Below are 22019 nucleotides of genomic sequence, written 5' to 3'. Positions count from 1 at the left end.
CAGGGGAATACCACCATTTTGGTCGTTGTGGATCGGTTTTCCAAGGCCTGTCGTCTCCTCCCAATGCCGGGTCTCCCTACTGCCCTACAGACCGCTGAGGCCCTATTTACCCACGTGTTCCGGCACTATGGGGTCCCCGAGGATATTGTGTCTGACCGAGGTCCCCAGTTCACCTCCAGAGTCTGGGGGGCGTTCATGGAACGCTTGGGGGTCTCGGTGAGCCTTACCTCGGGGTACCACCCAGAGAGCAATGGGCAGGTTGAACGAGTCAACCAGGATGTGGGTAGGTTTCTGAGGTCCTATTACCAGGGCCGGCCGGAGGAGTGGTCTAGGTATATCCCCTGGGCAGAGATGGCCCAGAACTCTCTCTGCCACTCCTCCACCAATTTAACACCTTTCCAGTGTGTTTTAGGGTATCAGCCGGTCCTGGCTCCTTGGCACGACCAGATCGAGGCCCCTGCGGTGGATGAGTGGATTCGGCGCTCGGAGGAGACGTGGGACGCTGCCCATGTCCATCTGCAGCGGGCCATCCGTCGACAAAAGGCGAGCGCCGATCGCCACCGCAGTGAGGGACCAGTGTACGCACCGGGAGATCGAGTCTGCCTCTCGACTCGAAACCTGCCCCTCCGCCTGCCCTGCCGGAAGCTGGGTCGGCGGTTTGTGGGGCCCTTTAAAGTCCTGAGAAGATTGAACGAGGTGTGTTACAGGTTACAACTGCCTATTGAGTACAAGAATATTAACCTCTCGTTCCATGTGTCTCTTCTCAGGCCGGTGGTAGCTGGCCCACTCCAAGAACATGAGATAGGAGAGACCCCTCCGCCCCCTTTGGACATCGAGGGGGCCCCGGCGTACAGGGTCCGGACCATCTTGGACTCGAGGCGCCGGATGAGTGGTCTCCAGTATCTCGTGGAGTGGGAGGGGTACGGTCCGGAGGAACGGTGCTGGGTGCCTAGGAGGGACATCCTAGATCCATCCCTCCTGACGGAGTTCCACCGTGGGCATCCCACGCGCCCGGGTCCGCGTCCTCCTGGCCGTCCCCGAGGCCGGGGTCGGCGCACGGCTGGAGCCGCGCGTCAAGGGGGGTACTGTCACGGATTCTGCCGAGGCTGCTCCTCCTCCTAGTTCGGGCAGGCTTCGGCGTTCGTCGTCCCCCCGAGTACTAGCTGCCACCGTTGAATGTTTCTATGTGTGATTGCTTTTGTCTGTCTGTCACACCTGAGTCCGTTTGTGTCTGATTACGTGTTCTATAAGTTGCCTGTGTTGTATTGGTTAGGTTGTGTGTTGTTTTTCGCCTGTCCGTAGTGCTGCGTGTTTTTTCTCTGTTTTGTTGTTTTACGCATTGTTGCGTAATTGCTCGCCTCTGTCGTTTTGAGGCCGTTCTTTGTATCTTTGCCTTGTGGTTCACAAGTAAACTTTGTTGGACTAAGCTTCGGTGTCCTGCGCCTGACTCCCACACCACATACACCTCAGCCTTGACATTCCCATTTTGTATCAAAGTGTAATGGATTCATACTATAGTGTAGTTGGGAGCTTAAATGGAACATATTGGATGCCAACCACCATTAAACTCCACCGAAAAAGAAGAAGAAGAAGAAGAGTGTGCTCCAGAATCCTGCACCTGCACCCTCTACCTGGCTCCCACAGGTCCCCCTAATTGTTTTAACTCAACTGACACAAAAGTATTCTACCACCCACACTCGTAAAGAATACAAGATAAAATACTTCATAAATTGTAGTACAACACATGTTGTTTGCATGCTCAAATGCCCCTGTGGGTTTGTATACATTGGTCAGATGAAACGTGCTCTCAAATTAAGAATAGATGAACACAAAACAGCTATATGCACCAAAAATATGGACTATGTGATCTCGCGGCACTACGTGAATGCCAATCATGGCTTACCCTCTACCTTGAAATTCTGGGGAATGTAGAACGTTTATTTTTCCTCCAGGGTGTAATAATATTGCGAGGAAATTATTTCAGAGGCACTAGGATCGACTGCTTAGATTGTGTCGAGCAAAGGGTCTAAATCAGGGGTGTCAAACTCATTTTAGCTCAGGGGCCACATGGAGGAAAATCTATTCCCAAGTGGGCCGGACCGGTAAAATCATGGTATATATAACTTAAAATCAACAACTTCAGATTGTTTTCTTTGTTTTAATACTATCAACATAAAACATAAAGCTGGAGCCTGAGGACAGTGTGTCCAAAATAGTACAAGCACAACATCACTATTAATCATAAAACATCTCAAGTTTATTTGAAAATTCTAAAGAAAAAGAACACACAAACACACAATACCTCAGTGATTCACAGAACTGTTTCACAGATCACAGAACTATATCAGGGTGTCATTTCTCAGGCAGAAATGTAGATACAAATAATGAAATCCTGTTCCCGAAACAAGTGCAAGAACCACAGAGTCAAGAATAGGTTAAATATACAAATAAAATAAAATCAATTAAAAACAATAGCACATCAACATAAAAACATATAAACATAAAGCTGGAGCCTGAGGACAGTGTGTCCAAAAGCACAACATCACTATTAATCATAAAACACCTCAAGCTATTTGAAATTCTGAGGACAAACAACACACAAACACACAATGCCTCAGTGATTCACATAAGTATATCACAGATCACAGAACTATATCAGGGTGTCTCATGCAGCACTTTAAGTGGGGTTGCATAGTTTATTTGACTCCTGATACCTGGCATCTTTTAGCTTTCACCAGCGCATCAATATCAGGCGTCACATCCTGAGTGGCAGCCAACTTCAGGATGTGATTCAAGTGCTTGTGCGTGAGCCTTGAGCGCAGCTTTGTTTTATTTATGCTCATTACAGAGAACTTGCTCACAAAGATATGTGGTTCCAAACATGCACAACAGTTTTGCAGCGAGGGCTGTCAAGTTGGGGTAACCTGGCAAGAGATTCTGATAAAATGTGTCCAAGCCAGCTGCGGCAAATTTGCCCTTCAAATCCGAGTCATACTGCAAGTATATTATTTCAAGTTGGATGCTGACGGGCAGATCAGAGGGATTCACGGTTAATGGCGAACAAAAAACGTTGAAGTCTTTCTCCAGTTCACCAAAAATCTGAAAGCGTTGCTCAAACTCCCTTAACAGTCCCGTTATTTTATATTTGAACCGCTTCATGTCTGCCACATGTTGGGTCGCGCACACATTTTTCAGACAGGGGAAGTGAGCTGCATCACCACCGGCGAGTTGCGTCTCCCACAATGACAGCTTCAACTTGAAAGAACGTATGCTGTCATAATACTGCGTGGCAACTTTGTTGCACCCTTGCAGCTGTTTGTTCAAGTTATTCAGGTGCTCTGTAACATCCACCATAAATGCAAGGTCCTGCATCCATTCTGCGGAATGAAATTCTAACACTGGTTTGCCCTTTTCTTCCATGAACTGTTCAATTTCTTCTCGTAAATCAAAGAAACGCTCAGCACAGCACCTCGGCTTAACCATCTTACCTCAGTGTGGTATGGCAGGCCATAGATGTGGTCTTTCTCTCTGAGAAGGCTGTCAAACTGACGTTGATTCAGGCTTCTGGATCGGATGAAATTAACAGTTTGGATAATATAATAATAATAATATAATAATAATATAATATATTAATATAATAATAATATAATAAAAATAATAACCACCTTCATGACGTTATCCATCTTTAATGACTTGCAACACAAAGCCTCCTGGTGCAAAATACAGTGAAAAGTCCAAAAATCACGTCCTCCATTTGCAGATTGCACTTTCTCTCTGAACTTTGTCACAACGCCTGCTTTTTTCCCGATCATTGAGGGCGCACCATCTGTAGCCAGGCTGACAGCGCGGGACCAGTCCACTCCGACCCTGTCCAGCGCGTTGACGAGTGCAGTGAAAATATCAGCTGCTGTCGTTGTATCTGTCATCGGCACCAACTCCACGAACTCCTCGGTGACGGTCAATGTGTCATCAACTCTGCGGATGAAAATGGCCAGTTGTGCAACATCTGTAATGTCCGTGCTTTCATCAATTGCAACCGAAAACGCAATAAATTACTTTACGTTTGCTTCAACTGGCTGTCCAAATCCACTGAAAGATCGGAAATCCTGTCTGCAACTGTGTTTCTTGTCAGGCTGATATTTGCAAAAGCCTGGTGCTTTTCAGGGCACACAATCTCCGCTGCCTTCATCATGCATGTTTTTACAAATTCACCCTCACTAAATGGTTTTGAAGCCACTGCGATTTCATTAGCAATGAGGTAGCTAGCTTTCACTGCAGCGTCACTGATGTCTCGGCTGTGAGTAAACACAGACTGCTGTTTCTTCAGACCCGCCAACAGTTCATTCACCTTCTCTCTTCTCCGCTGTCCTTGAAAGTTGTCATATTTGTCGGCATGAAGACTCACATAGTGGCGACGAAGGTTATATTCTTTCAGCACTGCAACATGCTGTGAACACACCAAACATACAGCTTTCCCATTCAATTCCGTGAATAAATAGAAGGATGACAATTTTTCTTGGAACACTCTGCACTCTGCGTCCACTTTTCTCTTTTTTTTTGACAGAGACATATTGGGGCAATGAGGGTGCCAAAGCACATAATGTTAAAAGTAGAAGCCGTAATAAATATCGCGGGCAAAACAAAGTAGCTCATCCGGACTGGCTGCACTTGCTTGACCTATTTGCTCTGCCCCGGTATAAACAGTTTGCTTGCTTAACACAATTGCTATTGCGCCATCCAGTGGACACAATTGGAACAGCAGTTTATTTTATTGAAAAATTGCAGCTCATTTTTATACTTTACAAAATCATCTCGCGGGCCGGATTAAACCCGTTTGCGGGCCTGATCCGGCCCGCGGGCCGGACGTTTGACACCCCTGGTCTAAATGAACAGCTCTCTTTCTCATATTTTTTGTAATGTTTTTCTTTGTTTATTTCTATGTCTTTTGTTATTCAAGTGGAATGTATGCGTAGGAATCTAAAATGATGATCATACTCTTGTTTGAATACCTTGTGTAGTTGCAATTACTACTGACAGTATTTACATTATTGACATGAGTGACATGACGAGTGGGACACTCCCCTGCGAGGGTATATACAGTGAGGGAAAAAAGTATTTGATCCCCTGCTGATTTTGTACGTTTGCCCACTGACAAAGACATGATCAGTCTATAATTTTAATGGTAGGTTTATTTGAACAGTGAGAGACAGAATAAAAACAAAAAAATCCAGAAAAACGCATGTCAAAAATGTTATAAATTGATTTGCATTTTAATGAGGGAAATAAGTATTTGACCCCTCTGCAAAACATGACTTAGTCCTTGGTGGCAAAACCCTAGTTGGCAATCACAGAGGTCAGACGTTTCTTGTAGTTGGCCACCAGGTTTGCACACATCTCAGGAGGGATTTTGTCCCACTCCTCTTTGCATATCTTCTCCAAGTCATTAAGGTTTCGAGCCTGACATTTGGCAACACAAACCTTCAGCTCCCTCCACAGATTTTCTATGGGATTAAGGTCTGGAGACTGGCTAGGCCACTCCAGGACCTTAATGTGCTTCTTCTTGAGCCACTCCTTTGTTGCCTTGGCCGTGTGTTTTGGGTCATTGTCATGCTGGAATACCCATCCACGACCCATTTTCAATGCCCTGGCTGAGGGAAGGAGGTTATCACCCACGATTTGACCGTACATGGCCCCGTCCATCGTCCCTTTGATGCGGTGAAGTTGTCCTGTCCCCTTAGCAGAAAAACACCCCCAAAGCATAATGTTTCTACCTCCCTGTTTGATGGTGTGGATGGTGTTCTTGGGGTCATAGGCAGCATTCCTCCTCCTCCAAACACGGCGAGTTGAGTTGATGCCAAAGAGCTCCATTTTGGTCTCATCTGACCACAACACTTTCACCCAGGTCTCCTCTGAATCATTCAGATGTTCATTGGCAAACTTCAGACGGACCTGTATATGTGCTTTCTTGAGCAGGGGGACCTTGCGGGCGCTGCAGGATTATAGTCCTTCACGGCGTAGTGTGTTACAAATTGTTTTCTTGTTGACTATGGTCCCAGCTGCCTTGAGATCATTGACAAGATCCTCCCGTGTAGTTCTGGGCTGATTCCTCACCATTCTCATGATCATTGCAACTCCATGAGGTGAGATCTTGCATGGAGCCCCAGGCCGGGGGAGATTGACAGTTCTTTTGTGTTTCTTCCATTTGCGAATAATCGCACCAACTGTCACCTTTTCACCAACCTGCTTGGCAATGGTCTTGTAGCCCATTCCATCCTTGTGTAGGTCTACAATCTTGTCCCTGACATCCTTGGAGAGCTCTTTGGTCTTGGCCATGGTGGAGAGTTTGGAATCTGATTGATTGATTGCTTCTGTGGACAGGTGTCTTTTATACAGGTAACAAGCTGAGATTAGGAGCACTCCCTTTAAGAGTGTGCTCCTAATCTCAGCTCGTTACCTGTATAAAAGACACCTGGGAGCCAGAAATCTTTCTGATTGAGAGGGGGTCAAATACTTATTTCCCTCATTAAAATTCAAATCAATTTATAACATTTTTGACATGTGTTTTTCTGGATTTTTTTGTTGTTATTCTGTCTCTCACTGTTTAAATAAACCTACCATTAAAATTATAGACTGATAATTTCTTTGTCAGTGGGCAAACGTACAAAATCAGCAGGGGATCAAATACTTTTTTCCCTCACTGTAGGTGCCTCCCACCCTTTTCATATTCAAGGCTCTGATGAAGGTGATTCACGCCGAAACGTAAGCCTATTGTTTGTTTGTCCCGTCAATACATCTTTCAGATCTACCCAGCAACAGAGTGCTCCTTTTTCTTTATTCTCTCGGACAGTCACCAGTTGAAGTATCCTGGGGTAAGGAATGTTTTTTGAGATTTTCAAGTCCCTCAGTCGAACACCTGATTCACCCTTTTTCGTTTAAGCTGGGCAGAAGCGCATTTGGGCATACCTACCCGTGTTTCATACATCAACAATAAGGTCAGCAGATGCAAACTGTGAGTATGCTGACAAATTGAGTTGTCGACCTGAATTTATTGACAAAGTCTCTAAGCCCTTTCCACGCAGGCCTTGGTAGAGGTAGTGCTGTGTGTGAGAGAGTCATGAAATATAGAGGATAATTTATAATAGCCTGGTTCATTCAAATAAGCCCAACAGTGTGCTCAAATCAAACCAATGACTTGGCTCACACACAAACAGGGACTCAAATACAGTAGAGACATGATTCTTGGACTGGAATGACTTGGCGTGTTTTGGACTTTGGGAAAAAAAACTACAGACAACCTAAGGGCACAGAGACACACAGTTTGCGGTTTTAGAACATTGCAAGAGCTGTGAATAAAAATATAATAATAATAATAATATGCCATTTAGCAGACGCTTTTATCCAAAGCGAGTTACAGTCATGCGTGCATAAATGTTTGTGTATGGGTGGTCCCGGGGATCAAACCCACTACCTTGGCGTTACAAGCGCTGTGCTCTACCAGCTGAGCTACAGAGGACCACAATCCCATAGAAAATAACACAAATGACTCAAGTCAGACAATAATAATAACGGGAAGTAGAGATGTAGCAGTAACACAATGTTCCAGTGGTGATAGAAAATATGCATCCCCAGAGGCAGACAGTTATGGTCATGAGTATCATCAGCAGACAGTTATGCTCATTAGTATCATCATCAGACAGTCAGTATGGTCATGAGTATCATCATCAGACAGTCAGTATGGTCATGAGTATCATCATCAGACAGTCAGTATGGTCATGAGTATCATCATCAGACAGTCAGCATGGTCATGAGTATCATCATCAGACAGTCAGTATGGTCATGAGTATCATCATCAGACAGTCAGTATGGTCATGAGTATCTTCATCAGACAGTCAGTATGGTCATGAGTATCATCATCAGACAGTCAGTATGGTCATGAGTATCATCATCAGACAGTCAGTATGGTCATGAGTATCATCATCAGACAGTCAGCATGGTCATGAGTATCATCATCAGACAGTCAGTATGGTCATGAGTATCATCATCAGACAGTCAGTATGGTCATGAGTATCTTCATCAGACAGTCAGTATGGTCATGAGTATCATCATCAGACAGTCAGTATGGTCATGAGTATCATCATCAGACAGTCAGTATGGTCATGAGTATCATCATCAGACAGTCAGTTTGGTCATGAGTATCTTCAGCAGACAGTCAGTATGGTCATGAGTATCTTCAGCAGACAGTCAGTATGGTCATGAGTATCATCAGCAGACAGCAGACAGCTATTGTCATATCCATCAAACTGATCATAAAATCAATGTAATAATCATACTTAGCGCATCTCTCGTTTGAATAGAAATGCCATTACAAAGTTTGTCCTCACAGTTGTAAAAAGAGACTTAAAAAATAGCACCCACTGAAATTAATTCAATGGTGCGTTAAGAGACAGATAATGCATAATAGCTATAAATGATTGATTTGAAAAAAAATTGAAAAGATTGATGAAAACCATGTCAACCAGCTCCAGTAGTACAGGGCCTTGCAAAATTATTCATCCCCCTTGGCGTTTTCCTATTTTGTTGCATTACAACCTGTAATTTCAATTGATTTTTATTTGGATTTCATGTAATGGACATACACAAAATTGTCCAAATTGGTGAAGTGAAATTTAAAAAATAACTTGTTTAAAAAAATTCTAAATAATAAATAACGGAAAAGTGGTGGGTGCATATATATTCACCCCTTTGCTATGAAGCCCCTAAATAAGATCTGGTGCAACCAATTACCTTCAGAAGTCACATAATTAGTTAAATAAAGTCCACCTGTGTGCAATCTAAGTGTCACATGATCTGTCACATTATCTCAGTATATATACACCTCTTCTGAAAGGTCCCAGAGTCTGCAACACCATTAAGCAAGGGGCACCATCAAGCAAGCGGCACCATGAAGACCAAGGAGCCCTCCAAACAGGTCAGGGAGAAAGTTGTGTAGAAGTACAGCTCAGGTTTGGGTTATAAAAAACTATAAAAAACTTTGAACATCCCACGGAGCACCATTAAATCCATTATTAAAAAATTGAAAGAATATGGCACCACAACAAACCTGCCAAGAGAGGGCCGCCCACCAAAACTCACGAACCAGGCAAGGAGGGCATTAATCAGAGAGGCAACAAAGAGACCAAAGATAACCCTGAAGGAGCTGCAAAGCTCCACAGCAGAGATTGGAGTATCTGTCCATAGGACCACGTTTAGCCATACACTCCACAGAGTTGGGCTTTACGGAAGAGTGGCCAGAAAAAAGCCATAATATATGGAAGAAGGCACTCTGGTCAGATGAGACTAAAATGTAGCTTGGTGGTGGCAGCATCATGCTGTGGGGATGTTTTTCATCGGCAGGGACTGGGAAACTGGTCAGAATTGAAGGAATGATGGATGGCGCTAAATAAAGGGAAATTCTTGAGCAAAACCTGTCTCAGTCTTCCAGAGATTTGAGACTGGGACGGCGGTTCACCTTCCAGCAGGACAATGACCCTAAGCATACTGCTAAAGCAACACTTGAGTGGTTTAAGGGGAAACATTTAAATGTATTGGAATGGCCTAGTCAAAGCCCAGACCTCAATCCAATTGAGAATCTGTGGTATGACTTAAGGATTGCTGTACACCAGCGGAACCCATCCAACTTGAAGGAGCTGGAGCAGTTTTGCCTGGAAGAATGGACAAAAATCCCAGTGGCTAGATGTGCCAAGCTTATAGAGACATACCCCAAGAGACTTGCAGCTGTAATTGCTGCAAAAGGTGGCTCTACAAAGTATTGACTTTGGGGGGGTAAATAGTTATGCACACTCAAGTTTTCTGTTTTTTTTTTGTCTTATTTCTTGTTTGTTTCACAACAAAAAAATATTTTGCATCTTCAAAGTGGTAGGCATGTTGTGTAAATTAAATGATACAAACCCCCAAAAAATCCATTTTCATTCCAGGTTTTAAGGCAACAAAATAAGAAAAATACCAAGGGGGATGAATACTTTCGCAAGCCACTGTATGTACCACTACAGTATGCAGATAACTTCAGAGGACTGATTTATCTTAAGCATGAGGTTAATAATCAAGAATACTGTACCTGATATTTGTCTCCTTGCTCATATAATCCCCCTCTACCCACTACACTACAACCTGCCTCAGGGGGAGCCTGTCATAGGTCCTCCTCCAGAATGTCAAATACTGTATGCAGGGATCTTAAGCATGGGTCACTGGACCGACTAGAGGCATGCAGGATGCACTGTGCCAAAGAGCCTTGTGGCACTCTCCAGAGCGCACACAGAACAACACACGCGTGCACACACTCTGTCCCTCTGTCTCTCCCTCTGTCTCTCTCTCACTCACACACACACAAACACACCCTCATCCCCATTCACTTTTAGCTTTACCCAAGCACACAAACATGAGCAGCGCTACAGTGCAGGGAAAGGTTAAACGTGACTCTGAGGAGTGGTCATTGCCGGTGTGTGTGGAGACTAGTGGACAGAAAAGCCATGGCAGTGGAAGGCTGATGGCTGACTGCCAATGGACTTGGGTAATGAGCCTGAGATCTACTCTGAGCTCTGCCATAGATACAGTTCATTGATACACACCTGACCGCACACCTGACCAATGTAATGAGAGGCATAGAGGAAAATTACAAAAATAAAAAGAGAAGATCCGCACTACAGAATGATTGAAATTTAAAGGCAATGTTCTTGCATTGGCAGAGACTGCATTCACGGTAATTGCTGTATACGTCAATCGAAAATTACCTTTACATTTCAATTTGCGCTACGGATTGAATCTAGCCCTTAGAATCCATGTCACTTTCAGGTTTTATTGTGATTGTAGTTGAACTAAAACTCATCCATAAAAAATACACAAATACTGTATACGGTAGAAATATATGTAGTCAGATCTAAATATAAATAGATCAAATTTACTCACTATAAATTTACAAATTTACTCACTTCCGCCTCTGACATAAGCTCAGAGAGGAGACTAGACTGCCTCCCACCCCATACTGATGTCAGATCTTAATTTGACCCCTTTCGTCGCAGGAGGAAAATAATCCTGCAGCAGAAGGATTTGAATATCTGAAGAAACATTTAGAATCGTCGCCAGGGGGAAGCTAGAAGCGGTGTTTGTATACAATGCACACCATACCTACATTGTACCTTATGTAAGCTACATGCAGGCTACAGAGCATTTCGTGTGAATTCTTATGTGGATTATAATAAATTGACATATTTGTAGGGAGTAGATGTATTTTCCATTAGGAAAAGTCTTAGTTTTTATCAATTGTTTTATTATATATTGAAGGCAAACAATAAGTAGAATATATTGTTGGGTTCTTCAGTGCCTGTGTGGTCCAGTGGTTACAGCCAGTGACCCTGGCACACATATACCAGAGTTGGCATGGGGGTGCGAATCTGGCCCTTTGAATCATGGAGGAATGTCTACTTTTGACGCATTGATCCGCATGGTTACAGGGTGAATTCTGCGTTACAGGGTTAAAACAGAATCAGCTCAAAGGTTAACCGTTTAGGCATTCATTCAGAGTGGTTAAAGAGACATTTCCATTTTTTTTACTTCATATTCATCATCTCCAACACCACCCCAACATATGTGAAAATGGCGTGTTTCTATGTTTTGCAGTAAAAAAGATAGAGGAAGATAAGTGTTTCCAATAACATCCTAAACCAATTAGTAGGCAATTAGTAGACAATTGGTAGGCAATGCCTACTCATAATTGGTAGAATCACTCGATGCACGCCGATAATGTCAATGGAAACACATCTTCCTCTATCCTTTTTTTGCTATAAAACATAGAAAAGCGCAATTTTCACATACTGTATGTTGATGTTGGGGTGGCGCTCGAGATGATGAATATGAAGCTGAAAATGTTTTACATTCCCTTTTAAGGTTAGGGCTATGGTTTGGGGAAGGCTTAAAACAAAATAATTTAAAACGACGCGCCTATGTATCATCAGTATTCATAGTATTCTTAGTGCTTGCTAGAGCATTGTGAACTGCCGTGATTTAGTGTAGGTTATTGAACTGGCAAGTTGCTGAAGTCCCAAAGCTTTGAATTGCTGGTGTTAGTCTAACCATTAAGACCCATGTTTTGCGCCATTTAAGGTGGAAGTTAATCTTGGTTAACCCAGAACTAAAGTCTCACATAATTGTTCAGATGCTCAATTAAGTGCTGGGTTCATACTCGTCAGCAGAAGAGATAGAATGAGGATCAGAACCGGAACAAAGAGCTCCACCCTCTCTCTTTGCAAGTTACGGTTAAGTCTATAGGCCAAATGTCTCCTCCTGTTCCGAAATTTGAAAGATGCTAACACCTGTGAAATCATGATTTCACTGGAAGTAATGGTCCTCATTATTTCACGCATCCCGTTGTATCATGACAGATCTACGGTACCATTTATGTTTACGTAGTCTGTCCACGAGAGACTAGGGGGAAATGGAAGTTGTCTGTGCTTGCCTTGATCAAGCCCATCTCAAGCTGCTCTTCCTCCTCGATTGCTTACACAATATTTGTGGAATGGAACAACGCTTTTCTTTGGCCCTACTATTTTGAGCCTCATGTGCCGTGTGTTTGTGTGTACCTGTATACAGTACGTGCATGCATTTTTGCCTGAGTGCGTGTGTGTATATTTAAGCATGAGAGACGGTCATTGGTGAGTCAGAGACTGAACTCGAGAACGCCTTGTCATGCAAGTGTCCATGCATAGTAGTCATAATTAATCCACTTCCTGGCATGGAACTCACTGACAGAGAGTGGCCTGGCCTATGTCTCCAGTCCTTTTTCCTGTAAGAGGAGAACAAGCTTTTACTGGAGACCCTCAGTCTACTAGACAAGGGCTTACTCCTCAAGCACACATATTCCTTTCGTCAGGCATGGGAAATGGAGACAGTTGCCAAGCAGAAGTATCATTGTCAAGTGAGGCCAGTTAGGTTACTTTGAACTTGATTACTTCTGCAATTTTGCCTTATGATCAAATCAAAAGTGGGTTTCTTCCAGAGCAAGCAGTTCATGGCGAATGAGAGGGTTGGAGAGAGAGAGAGACTGATAGATTGAAGGAAAAATAAAGAGAGGGAGGGAGGAGACAGATTAGTTCATATTCTAAAATGACAGTGCAGAATTAAAAAAACAGCTGCCAAGGGCTACCTGGGCTTTCCAGTGCTGTGATGTTGATTATGTGAGTGATATAAAATGTCACAGTAATAAGCTGAAGGGCGATCCAAAGGCTCGCTGAGCCTCCCTGTGGTGAGTGGAATGTCATTTGTGTGGACCTCAGGCTGCCACGGTGTGCCAACAGAATACCAATGAGTGGAGAAGTTACTCAGAAGTATAGCTCACGATAGGGTCAAAATACTACTGGTAGGTGAACTGACAGAGAGTATAGATTCATCTTCCAAGGCTGAAAGGATAACAGATGAGTTATTCAGGTATCCAGGATCAGAAAATGAGGATGTGGTAGTCTATCATAATAGTTGTACTGAGACAGCAAAGCTAAAATTGAGACAGCAAGTTCAGCAAGATATCGCATACCATACTACGTCAAATGTAATGAACTGTCAATGTTTCCATTGTTATGACTTCCATTGTTACGGCAGGACTCAAAATGTATTTGAAGAGCATCTGGTGTATGACACAAAGATCTCTCAGTAGACTGATGATGCAGATGTTCTGAGGAAGGGAATAACTAAGCAGGTGTCTACTTTCATTTTAGCAGACGCTCTTATCCAGAGTGACTTACATATTTTTTTCATACTGGTCCCCTGTGGGAAACGAACCCACAACCCTGGCGTTGCAAACGCCATGCTCTACCAACTGAGCTACACGGGACTCTAATGGGAATCTTTCCATTACTGAGTGATCCCACTGATCATAAGTATCATGGACAAGGTGTACAGTGGATATCAATTTAACAAGGCCCTAAACTCAGCATCAGTGATGCCACCTTCATCTACTCTCAACAAAATGGACATTACCCATGTTGGATATTCTCCAGCAACAATGGGTTAGCAATTAGATGACCTGGGACATTGCATACTTACAGTGCCTTGCAAAAGTATTCATCCCCCTTGGCGCTTTTCCTATTTTGTTGCATTACAACCTGTAATTTAAATTGATTTTTATTTGGATTTCATGTAATGGACATACACAAAATTGTCCAAATTGGTGAAGTGAAATTTAAAAAATAACTTATTTCAAAAAATTCTAAATAATAAATAACGGAAAAGTGGTGCGTGCATATGTATTCACCCCCTTTGCTATGAAGCCCCTAAATAAGATCTGGTGAAAACAATTACCCTCAGAAGTCACATAATTAGTTAAACAAAGTCCACCTTTGTGCAATCAAAGTGTCACATGATCTATCACATAATCTCAGTATATATACACCTCTTCTGAAAGGCCCCAGAGTCTGCAACACCACTAAGCAAGGGGCACCACCAAGCAAGTGGCACCATGAAGACCAAGGAGCTCTCCAAACAGGTCAGGGACAAAGTTGTGGAGAAGTACAGATCAGGGTTGGGTTATAAAAAAAGATCAGAAACTTTGAACATCCCACAGAGCACCATTAAATCCATTATTAAAAAATTGAAAGAATATGGCACCACAACAAACCTGCCAAGAAAGGGCCGCCCACCAAAACTCACGGACCAGGCAAGGAGGGCATTAATTAGAGAGTCAACAAAGAGACCAAAGATAACCCTGAAGGAGCTACAAAGCTCCACAGCGGAGATTGGAGTATCTGTCCATAGGACCACTTTAAGCCGTACACTCCACAGAGCTGGGCTTTACCGTAGAGTGGCCAGAATAAAGCCATTGCTTAAAGAAAAAAATAAGCAAACACGTTTGATGTTCACCAAAAGGCATGTGGGAGACTCCCCAAACATATGGAAGAAGGTATTCTGGTCAGATGAGACTAAAATTTAGCTTTTTGGCCATCAAGGAAAACGTCATGTCTGGCGCAAACCCAACACCTCTCATCACCCTGAGAACACCATCCCCACAGTGAAGCATGGTGGTGGCAGCATCATGCTGTGGGGATGTTTTTCATCGGCAGGGACTGGGAAACTGGTCAGAATTGAAGGAATAATGGATGCCGCTAAATACAGGGAAATTCTTGAGGGAAACCTGTTTCAGTCTTCCAGAGATTTGAGACTGGGACGGAGGTTCACCTTCCAGCAGGACAATGACCCTAAGCATACTGCTAAAGCAACACTCGAGTGGTTTAAGGGGAAACATTTAAATGTATTGGAATGGCCTAGTCAAAGCCCAGACATCAATCCAATTGAGAATCTGTGGTATGACTTAAAGATTGTACACCAGCGGAACCCATCCAACTTGAAGGAGCTGGAGCAGTTTTGCCTTGAAGAATGGGCAAAAATCCCAGTGGCTAGATGTGCCAAGCTTATAGAGACATACCCCACGAGACTTGCAGCTGTAATTGCTGCAAAAGGTGGCTCTACTAAGTATTGACTTTGTGGAGGGGGGAGCGGGGTGAATAGTTATGCATGTTCAAGTTTTCTGTTTTTTTGTCTTATTTATTTATTGTTTCACAAGAAAAAACATTTTGCATCTTCAAAGTGGTAGGCATGTTTTGTAAATCAAATGATACAATGTCACGCCCTGACTCAGGGGTCGCTTATATGTTGAGTCAGGGTGTGTATATTTCTTGTTGTGCCTTTTCTATGTATAGGATCAAGTATGTCTAGTTCTATGTTGGTTCCCAATCAGAGGCAGCTGTCGCTCGTTGTCTCTGATTGGGGACCATACTTAGGCAGCCTATTGGCACTGTCTTGTTGTGGGATCTTGTTCCTTGTAAGGTATGTTGTGTGTTCTACCTTGGACTTCACGTTTCGTTTCGTTTATTGTTTTGTTGGGTGTTTATTTGGTTTAATAAACATGTACGCATATCACGCTGCGCCTTGGTCTGACCCGTCATTCAACGAACGTGACAGAAGATCCCACCAAACAAGGACCAAGCAGCGTGCCGAGAAGGAGCAAACGCCTGGGACTCAACAGGAGGTTGGGGGAGAATTACGGAGGAGGATGCCGTCCGTTATTGGAAGGCGATGAAGGAGGATGCCCAGGTAGGAGAGGAGAAACGGCGCCAACAGTGCCGACGACGGAGACCCGAGAGGCAACCCCTAGAAATGTTTTTGGGGGGGCACACGGTGTGGACGACGAGGCAGCAGGAGGCCGTGAAAGGGCGGATCTGCAGGTTAGGAGAGGAGGCCACCATGTTACAGGGGGCTGTTGGCTCAGAGGGAGCAGGAGTTATTCGGTCAGAGGGAGGCGCTACAGGAGGCTAAAAGGGAGAAGGAAAAAGTAGAGGCACGGCGAGAGGAGCTGGTTAGGCAGCAGAGGGAGCAGGGGTTAATAAAGGAACCCAGTCCTGCACCTCACACCAAGCAAGTGGTGCGTGTTCCCAGTACGGCCCGGCCCGTTCCTGTCCCTCGCACCAAGCCTGTGGTGCGCGTCACCAGTCCGGCCCGGCCTGTTCCTGCTCCTCGCACCAAGCCTGTGGTGCGCGTCGCCAGCCCGGCCCGGCCTGTTCCTGCTCCTCGCACCAAGCCAGTGGTGCGCGTTGCCAGTCCGGCCCGGCCTGTTCCTGCTCCTCGCACCAAGGCAGTGGTGCGTGTTCCTAGTCCGGTCCGGCCCGTGCCTGCTCCTCGCACCAGACCAGTGGTGCGTTTGTCCAGTCCGGCACGGCCCGTGCCCGTTCCACCGGTGCCTGGTCCGGCACCGGTCAGCTGCTCCACTCCGGAGCCAGAGCAGTCCGCTCCACCGGTGCCTGATCCAGCTCCGGTCAGCGGCTCCACTCTGGAGGCAAAGCAGTCCGCTCTACCGGTGCCTGATCCAGCTCCAGTCAGCGGCTCCACTCCGGAGCCAGAGCAGTCCGCTCCAACGGTGCCTGATCCAGCTCCGGTCAGCGGCTCCACTCCGGAGCCAAAGCAGTCCGCTCCACCGGTGCCCTGTCCAGCTCCGGTCAGCGACTCCAGTCCAGACCATGACGTCAGCCCCTCTCCAGGTTCGGGGTCTCCCACACCAGGGTCCAGACAGGGCCTGGCGTATAGTGGGAGGAAGGAGAGGGGAAGCAACGCACCGAGGTCTAGACCAGACCAGGGGCGCAACAGGGAGGCGGAGAGTGAGAGGTCGTCACGCCCTGAGCCGGATCCGCCTCCGAGGCGGAATGCCCACCCGGCCCCTACCCTGTTATGTTTATGTTGTGCGGTCGGAGTCCGCACCTTTGGGGGGGGTACTCTCACGCCCTGACTCAGGGGACGCTTATATGTTGAGTCAGGGTGTGTATATTTCTTGTTGTGCCTTTTCTATGTATAGGATCTAGTATGTCTAGTTCTATGTTGGCCGGTGTGGTTCCCAATCAGAGGCAGCTGTCGCTCGTTGTCTCTGATTGGGGACCATACTTAGGCAGCCTATTGGCACTGTCTTGTTGTGGGATCTTGTTCCTTGTAAGGTATGTTGTGTGTTCTACCTTGGACTTCACGTTTCGTTTCGTTTATTGTTTTGTTGGGTGTTTATTTGGTTTAATATCACGCTGCGCCTTGGTCTGACCCGTCATTCAACGAACGTGACATACAAACCCCCCGAAAATCAATTTTAATTCCAGGTTGTAAGGCAACAAAATAGGAAAAATGCCAAGGGGGGTGAATACTTTCACAAGCCACTGTAGGCTCATGGCAACACATAGGCACAGGTTTCAAACATAGCACAGGTTGGCAATGGCACATGCTTAAAATGCTACCATCCTGATCTCCCATTAGATGTATTTTCATGGTAGTAGACACAGTCAACCCTATACACTGAGAATGACACAGACTGACCAGGTGAAAGCTATGATCCATTATTGATGTCACTTGTTAAATCCACTTCAATCAGTGTAGATGAACGGTAGGAGACAGGTTAAAGAAGGATTTTTAAGCCTGGAGACATTTGAGACACGGATTGTGTATATGTGCCATTCAGAGGGTGAATGGGCGAGACAAAAGATTGAAGTGCCTTTGAACGGGGTATGGTAGTAGGTGCCAGGCGCACCGGTTTGTGTCAAGACCTGCAACATTGCTGGGTTTTTCACGCTCAACAGGAAGGTGCTCCTAATGTTTGGTATACTCAGTGTAGATCAAATATGAAACACTACATGTTGCTCACATCTCTCTTAACAACATCATTTCTTCATCTCAATATTATTAGAGCTGTGGTTTTCTTTTCCTTCCTACAGTATTGTCAAGAACAAAATGAAATGACAGGAATAAACGATTGCTGTCAGATGTGACAGAGAAACACAGGGAAGAATAAATGATAGCAATCACTCTAATCATTATTTCATTCCACAGTCTCTAAGGGTGCTATTACATTGACATATGCCTGAGTCCATGATCATTACACTGAATAACCTGCCAGGAAGAAATGGGCAGAATGTTCAAATGAGCACTTGAAGTTCCTGTCTCCAGGGCTAGATTTAGGACTCCATTTTAACCCAATTGGTTAGAATCGGTTCCAAGGTTGCATGTTCAATTACCATGGAGGCCATTTGACATATGACACATCAGAATCTGTAGGTCACATTGGAGAAAGAGTGTTTGTGTATAAAGGACAATTCTGGTAACCTGTAATTTGACATTAAAATAAACAATTCCCAGTCAAGTCATTAAGAAGCAGAGTGGAGAGTCTGAAGCCAGGAACACAGATAGAAAAATAGAGACAAAGACATCTGCCAAAGCTTTGGGATTTAGCACACCCAGCATCCCCATAGTGATCTGAGGTGGATTCATCTCATAAAGGTGTGTGGAGAAACTGCAAAGGCCCAGGTTTAATTGTGTTTTATCAATCCTGGCCAGTACATATGGCGCTCTAAGTGACCCAAGTACTTTGATGCTGCTCTTCTTTCTGCTGGGTAAACTCAGCCAGGAGGCAGAGAAAACACCTGATACAACCACTGCCTCGCCAGACAATTCAAACAACCTCTGGGACAGAAACGTCATGGCCATCTTTTGTCTGTTTGTTGATTGTTCCATCAGTTCAAAGCTTAACCACATTTTATTTAGCTGCACTGATATCAGTGTTCGTCATTCAGAATCAGAAGCAATCACTTCATCGTCACCCTGGTTACAGAGAGCCACTTATCCTTTTAATACAGACAAGAAACATGCTTGCTGATATTAATGAGCAACGGACTAGTTATTTTAATGACCTGGATTTAAAAGGTGTCACAGCTGTTTGGCTAGACTGCCTACAATGACCCATGTTTTCATCTGCTAAGCCTCTTTGTCTGCTAATGTACCTTGTACTGTAACAAACTGTCTATGAGAGACCTCAATACAGACACTTATTCATACATACTAGATGAAGACACAAGAACTAGAGCAAAAGAGACCTGAGTGCTGATATGACCTGATGGCCCTAACATGTTCATACATGCATTCATGTGTGACACAGCTCTACCTGAGTTTTTTTGCAGCAAAAATAGAATTATACACTTTAATATGACACAGCACAAACATGCATACTTTTTAGGTGCTGTTATCACATGCTATTTACATTGAGATCTTAAACCGACTTACCAAGTTGTTTTGTAAGGTGCATGGACCCCGTCTTTGGCCAGTGTGAGCATTGGTGCCCTACTTACTAGTCACATGGGGATGATTGTTGATTATTATTGCCATCTAGTGGCTATTTGTGGCACTACCCTTTATTTTATGTACTGTACATGGAGTTTGACTTTGCATGAGGAGATCACTTGTAAACTGAATTTGTTATTTTATTAACTCACTTTATTTGTTCTTCTTTTTAGGATATCCTACTCAAGATGGCGTACTCAACAGATTACTCTCTCATAGCCATACCACTCATACCACAATAAGGACAACGTGAGAGAAACAACATGGAAGGTGGGGGAATGCAGAACTCATCCATAAATGGCAATACAACAGACATCCACCCTGTCACACACAGTCTATGGGAGGTCATAACAATAGCAACTGTTTCGGCCATCGTGAGCCTGATTACGATAGTGGGGAACGTCCTGGTGATGTTGTCGTTTAAGGTAAACAGCCAGCTGAAGACAGTCAACAACTACTATCTGTTGAGTTTGGCTGTAGCTGACCTCATTATAGGTGTGTTCTCTATGAACCTCTACACCTCCTACATACTGATGGGATACTGGGCACTGGGGAGCGTGGCCTGTGACCTCTGGTTGGCTTTGGACTACGTGGCCAGTAATGCGTCAGTGATGAACCTGCTGGTCATCAGTTTTGACCGGTACTTCTCCATCACCAGACCCCTGACCTACAGAGCCAAGCGCACCCCCAAACGGGCTGGGGTCATGATAGGCATGGCCTGGCTGGTGTCCCTCATCCTGTGGGCCCCTCCCATACTGTGCTGGCAGTATTTTGTGGGGAAAAGGACAGTCCCTGAAAGGCAGTGTCAGATCCAGTTCTTCTCGGAGCCAGTGATAACATTTGGGACAGCCATTGCTGCGTTTTACATCCCAGTGTCAATCATGACCATCCTGTACTGTCGGATCTACAAGGAGACGGAACGTCGCACCAAGGACCTCGCTGAACTCCAGGGCATCAACAGTTCCACAGACGCTGGTGTCACCAAGCCCCAGAAAACCATCATTAGATCCTGCTTCAACTGCAAGCAGCTCAGCTCTGCCTCCCGGGATAGAACCCAGGCCTCCTGGTCCTCCTCCAACAGGAGCAATGCAGCCAAATCAGCCGCAGTCACCAACGACGAGTGGTCCAAGAGTGACCAGCTGACCACCTTCAACAGCTACGCCTCCTCAGAGGACGAGGAGCGGCCCGTGTCCCCGGGAGTCTGCCAGCCCACCTACCGGAACCAGGAGTGTGGGCAGAGCACGGGCGCAGCGGGCTGTGATAAAGAACAGCTCAGCAGTTATGAGGAGGACAACTTCTTCCACGCGCCACCCAAGACCAACTCCCAGAAGAGCAAGAAGTGTGTGTCCTACAAGTTTAAACCAGTTCCCAAAGACACTATCAGCGGTGCCCAGCAAAGCAAGAACGGGAACATCAACATGGCCCCATCATCTTTCTCCTCAGCCGACTCCATGAGTGCTCCACCCTCTACTTCCTCCTCCAAGCCAATAGACACCACTCTGAAGATCCAGCTGACCAAGAGGAAGAGGATGGTGTTGATCAAGGAGAGGAAGGCTGCCCAGACTCTTAGTGCTATCCTGCTGGCCTTTATCCTGACGTGGACACCCTACAACATCATGGTGCTCATCTCCACCTTCTGCTCTGACTGTATCCCTGTGTCTCTCTGGCACCTGGGCTACTGGCTGTGCTATGTCAACAGCACAGTCAACCCAATGTGCTATGCCCTCTGTAACAAGACCTTCCAGAAGACCTTCCGCATGCTGCTGCTCTGTCAGTGGAAGAAAAAGAGAGTGGAAGAGAAACTCTACTGGTACGGGCAAAACCCTGTAGTGAGCAGCAAACTAACATGAGCCATGAAGACTATATGACTCGATACATGTGGAAATATTTATGTTTAGTACTTGAATTATGTCTACAAGTAGGGTGTGTCAAAAGTACAAAGGTTAGAGACAAGACTCTAGTTTGTTCATGGTATTGTTCTTTAATCAATACCTTTATCACTGCTCACAAGGAATACAAAAGTGTTTGATAATCTTGCCCCAAATGCTGATACTGTACACCAATACATAATTGAAAATGTAAATATAAAAAATAACCCAATATGCACAAAAAAGTGAGCTATTTCATAGAAAAACATGTTCTGACTGTTTTATAGGTATTGTGTTAGACTACATTGTGTTCGTTTTAAGGGCTATCACAGTTCTTGACTTGAGTTCAGAGTGAGCTGGATAACAAACAATTGTACACTCTGATCATCAAAGCCTTTGTTCACATGTACCATTGACTTTAGTCAGATACTAATAATCAAACATTCAACAGCCAATCTTTCAACCAACACA

General features: G+C 44.8%; 1 protein-coding gene across 1 annotated transcript in view; it reads left to right on the top strand.

Moving 5' to 3' along the window:
* The window catches only part of LOC121539251 (muscarinic acetylcholine receptor M5), a 41084-nt gene extending 19307 nt beyond the window's left edge, over positions 1-21777 (top strand). Inside the window, exon 2 of the mRNA XM_041847603.1 lies at positions 19854-21777. Within this exon, the coding sequence (XP_041703537.1) occupies positions 19944-21530 (1587 nt within the window). The 5' untranslated portion in view covers positions 19854-19943 and the 3' untranslated portion in view covers positions 21531-21777. The remainder of the gene's footprint in view (positions 1-19853) is intronic.
* The last annotated feature ends 242 nt before the right edge of the window (positions 21778-22019 follow it).

This window comes from Coregonus clupeaformis, chromosome 25 (assembly GCF_020615455.1).
Source record: "Coregonus clupeaformis isolate EN_2021a chromosome 25, ASM2061545v1, whole genome shotgun sequence".
NCBI lineage: Eukaryota > Metazoa > Chordata > Actinopteri > Salmoniformes > Salmonidae > Coregonus > Coregonus clupeaformis.
The sequence above is the reverse complement of the archived record's forward strand: the minus strand, read 5'-3'. Positions and strand labels throughout refer to the sequence as shown.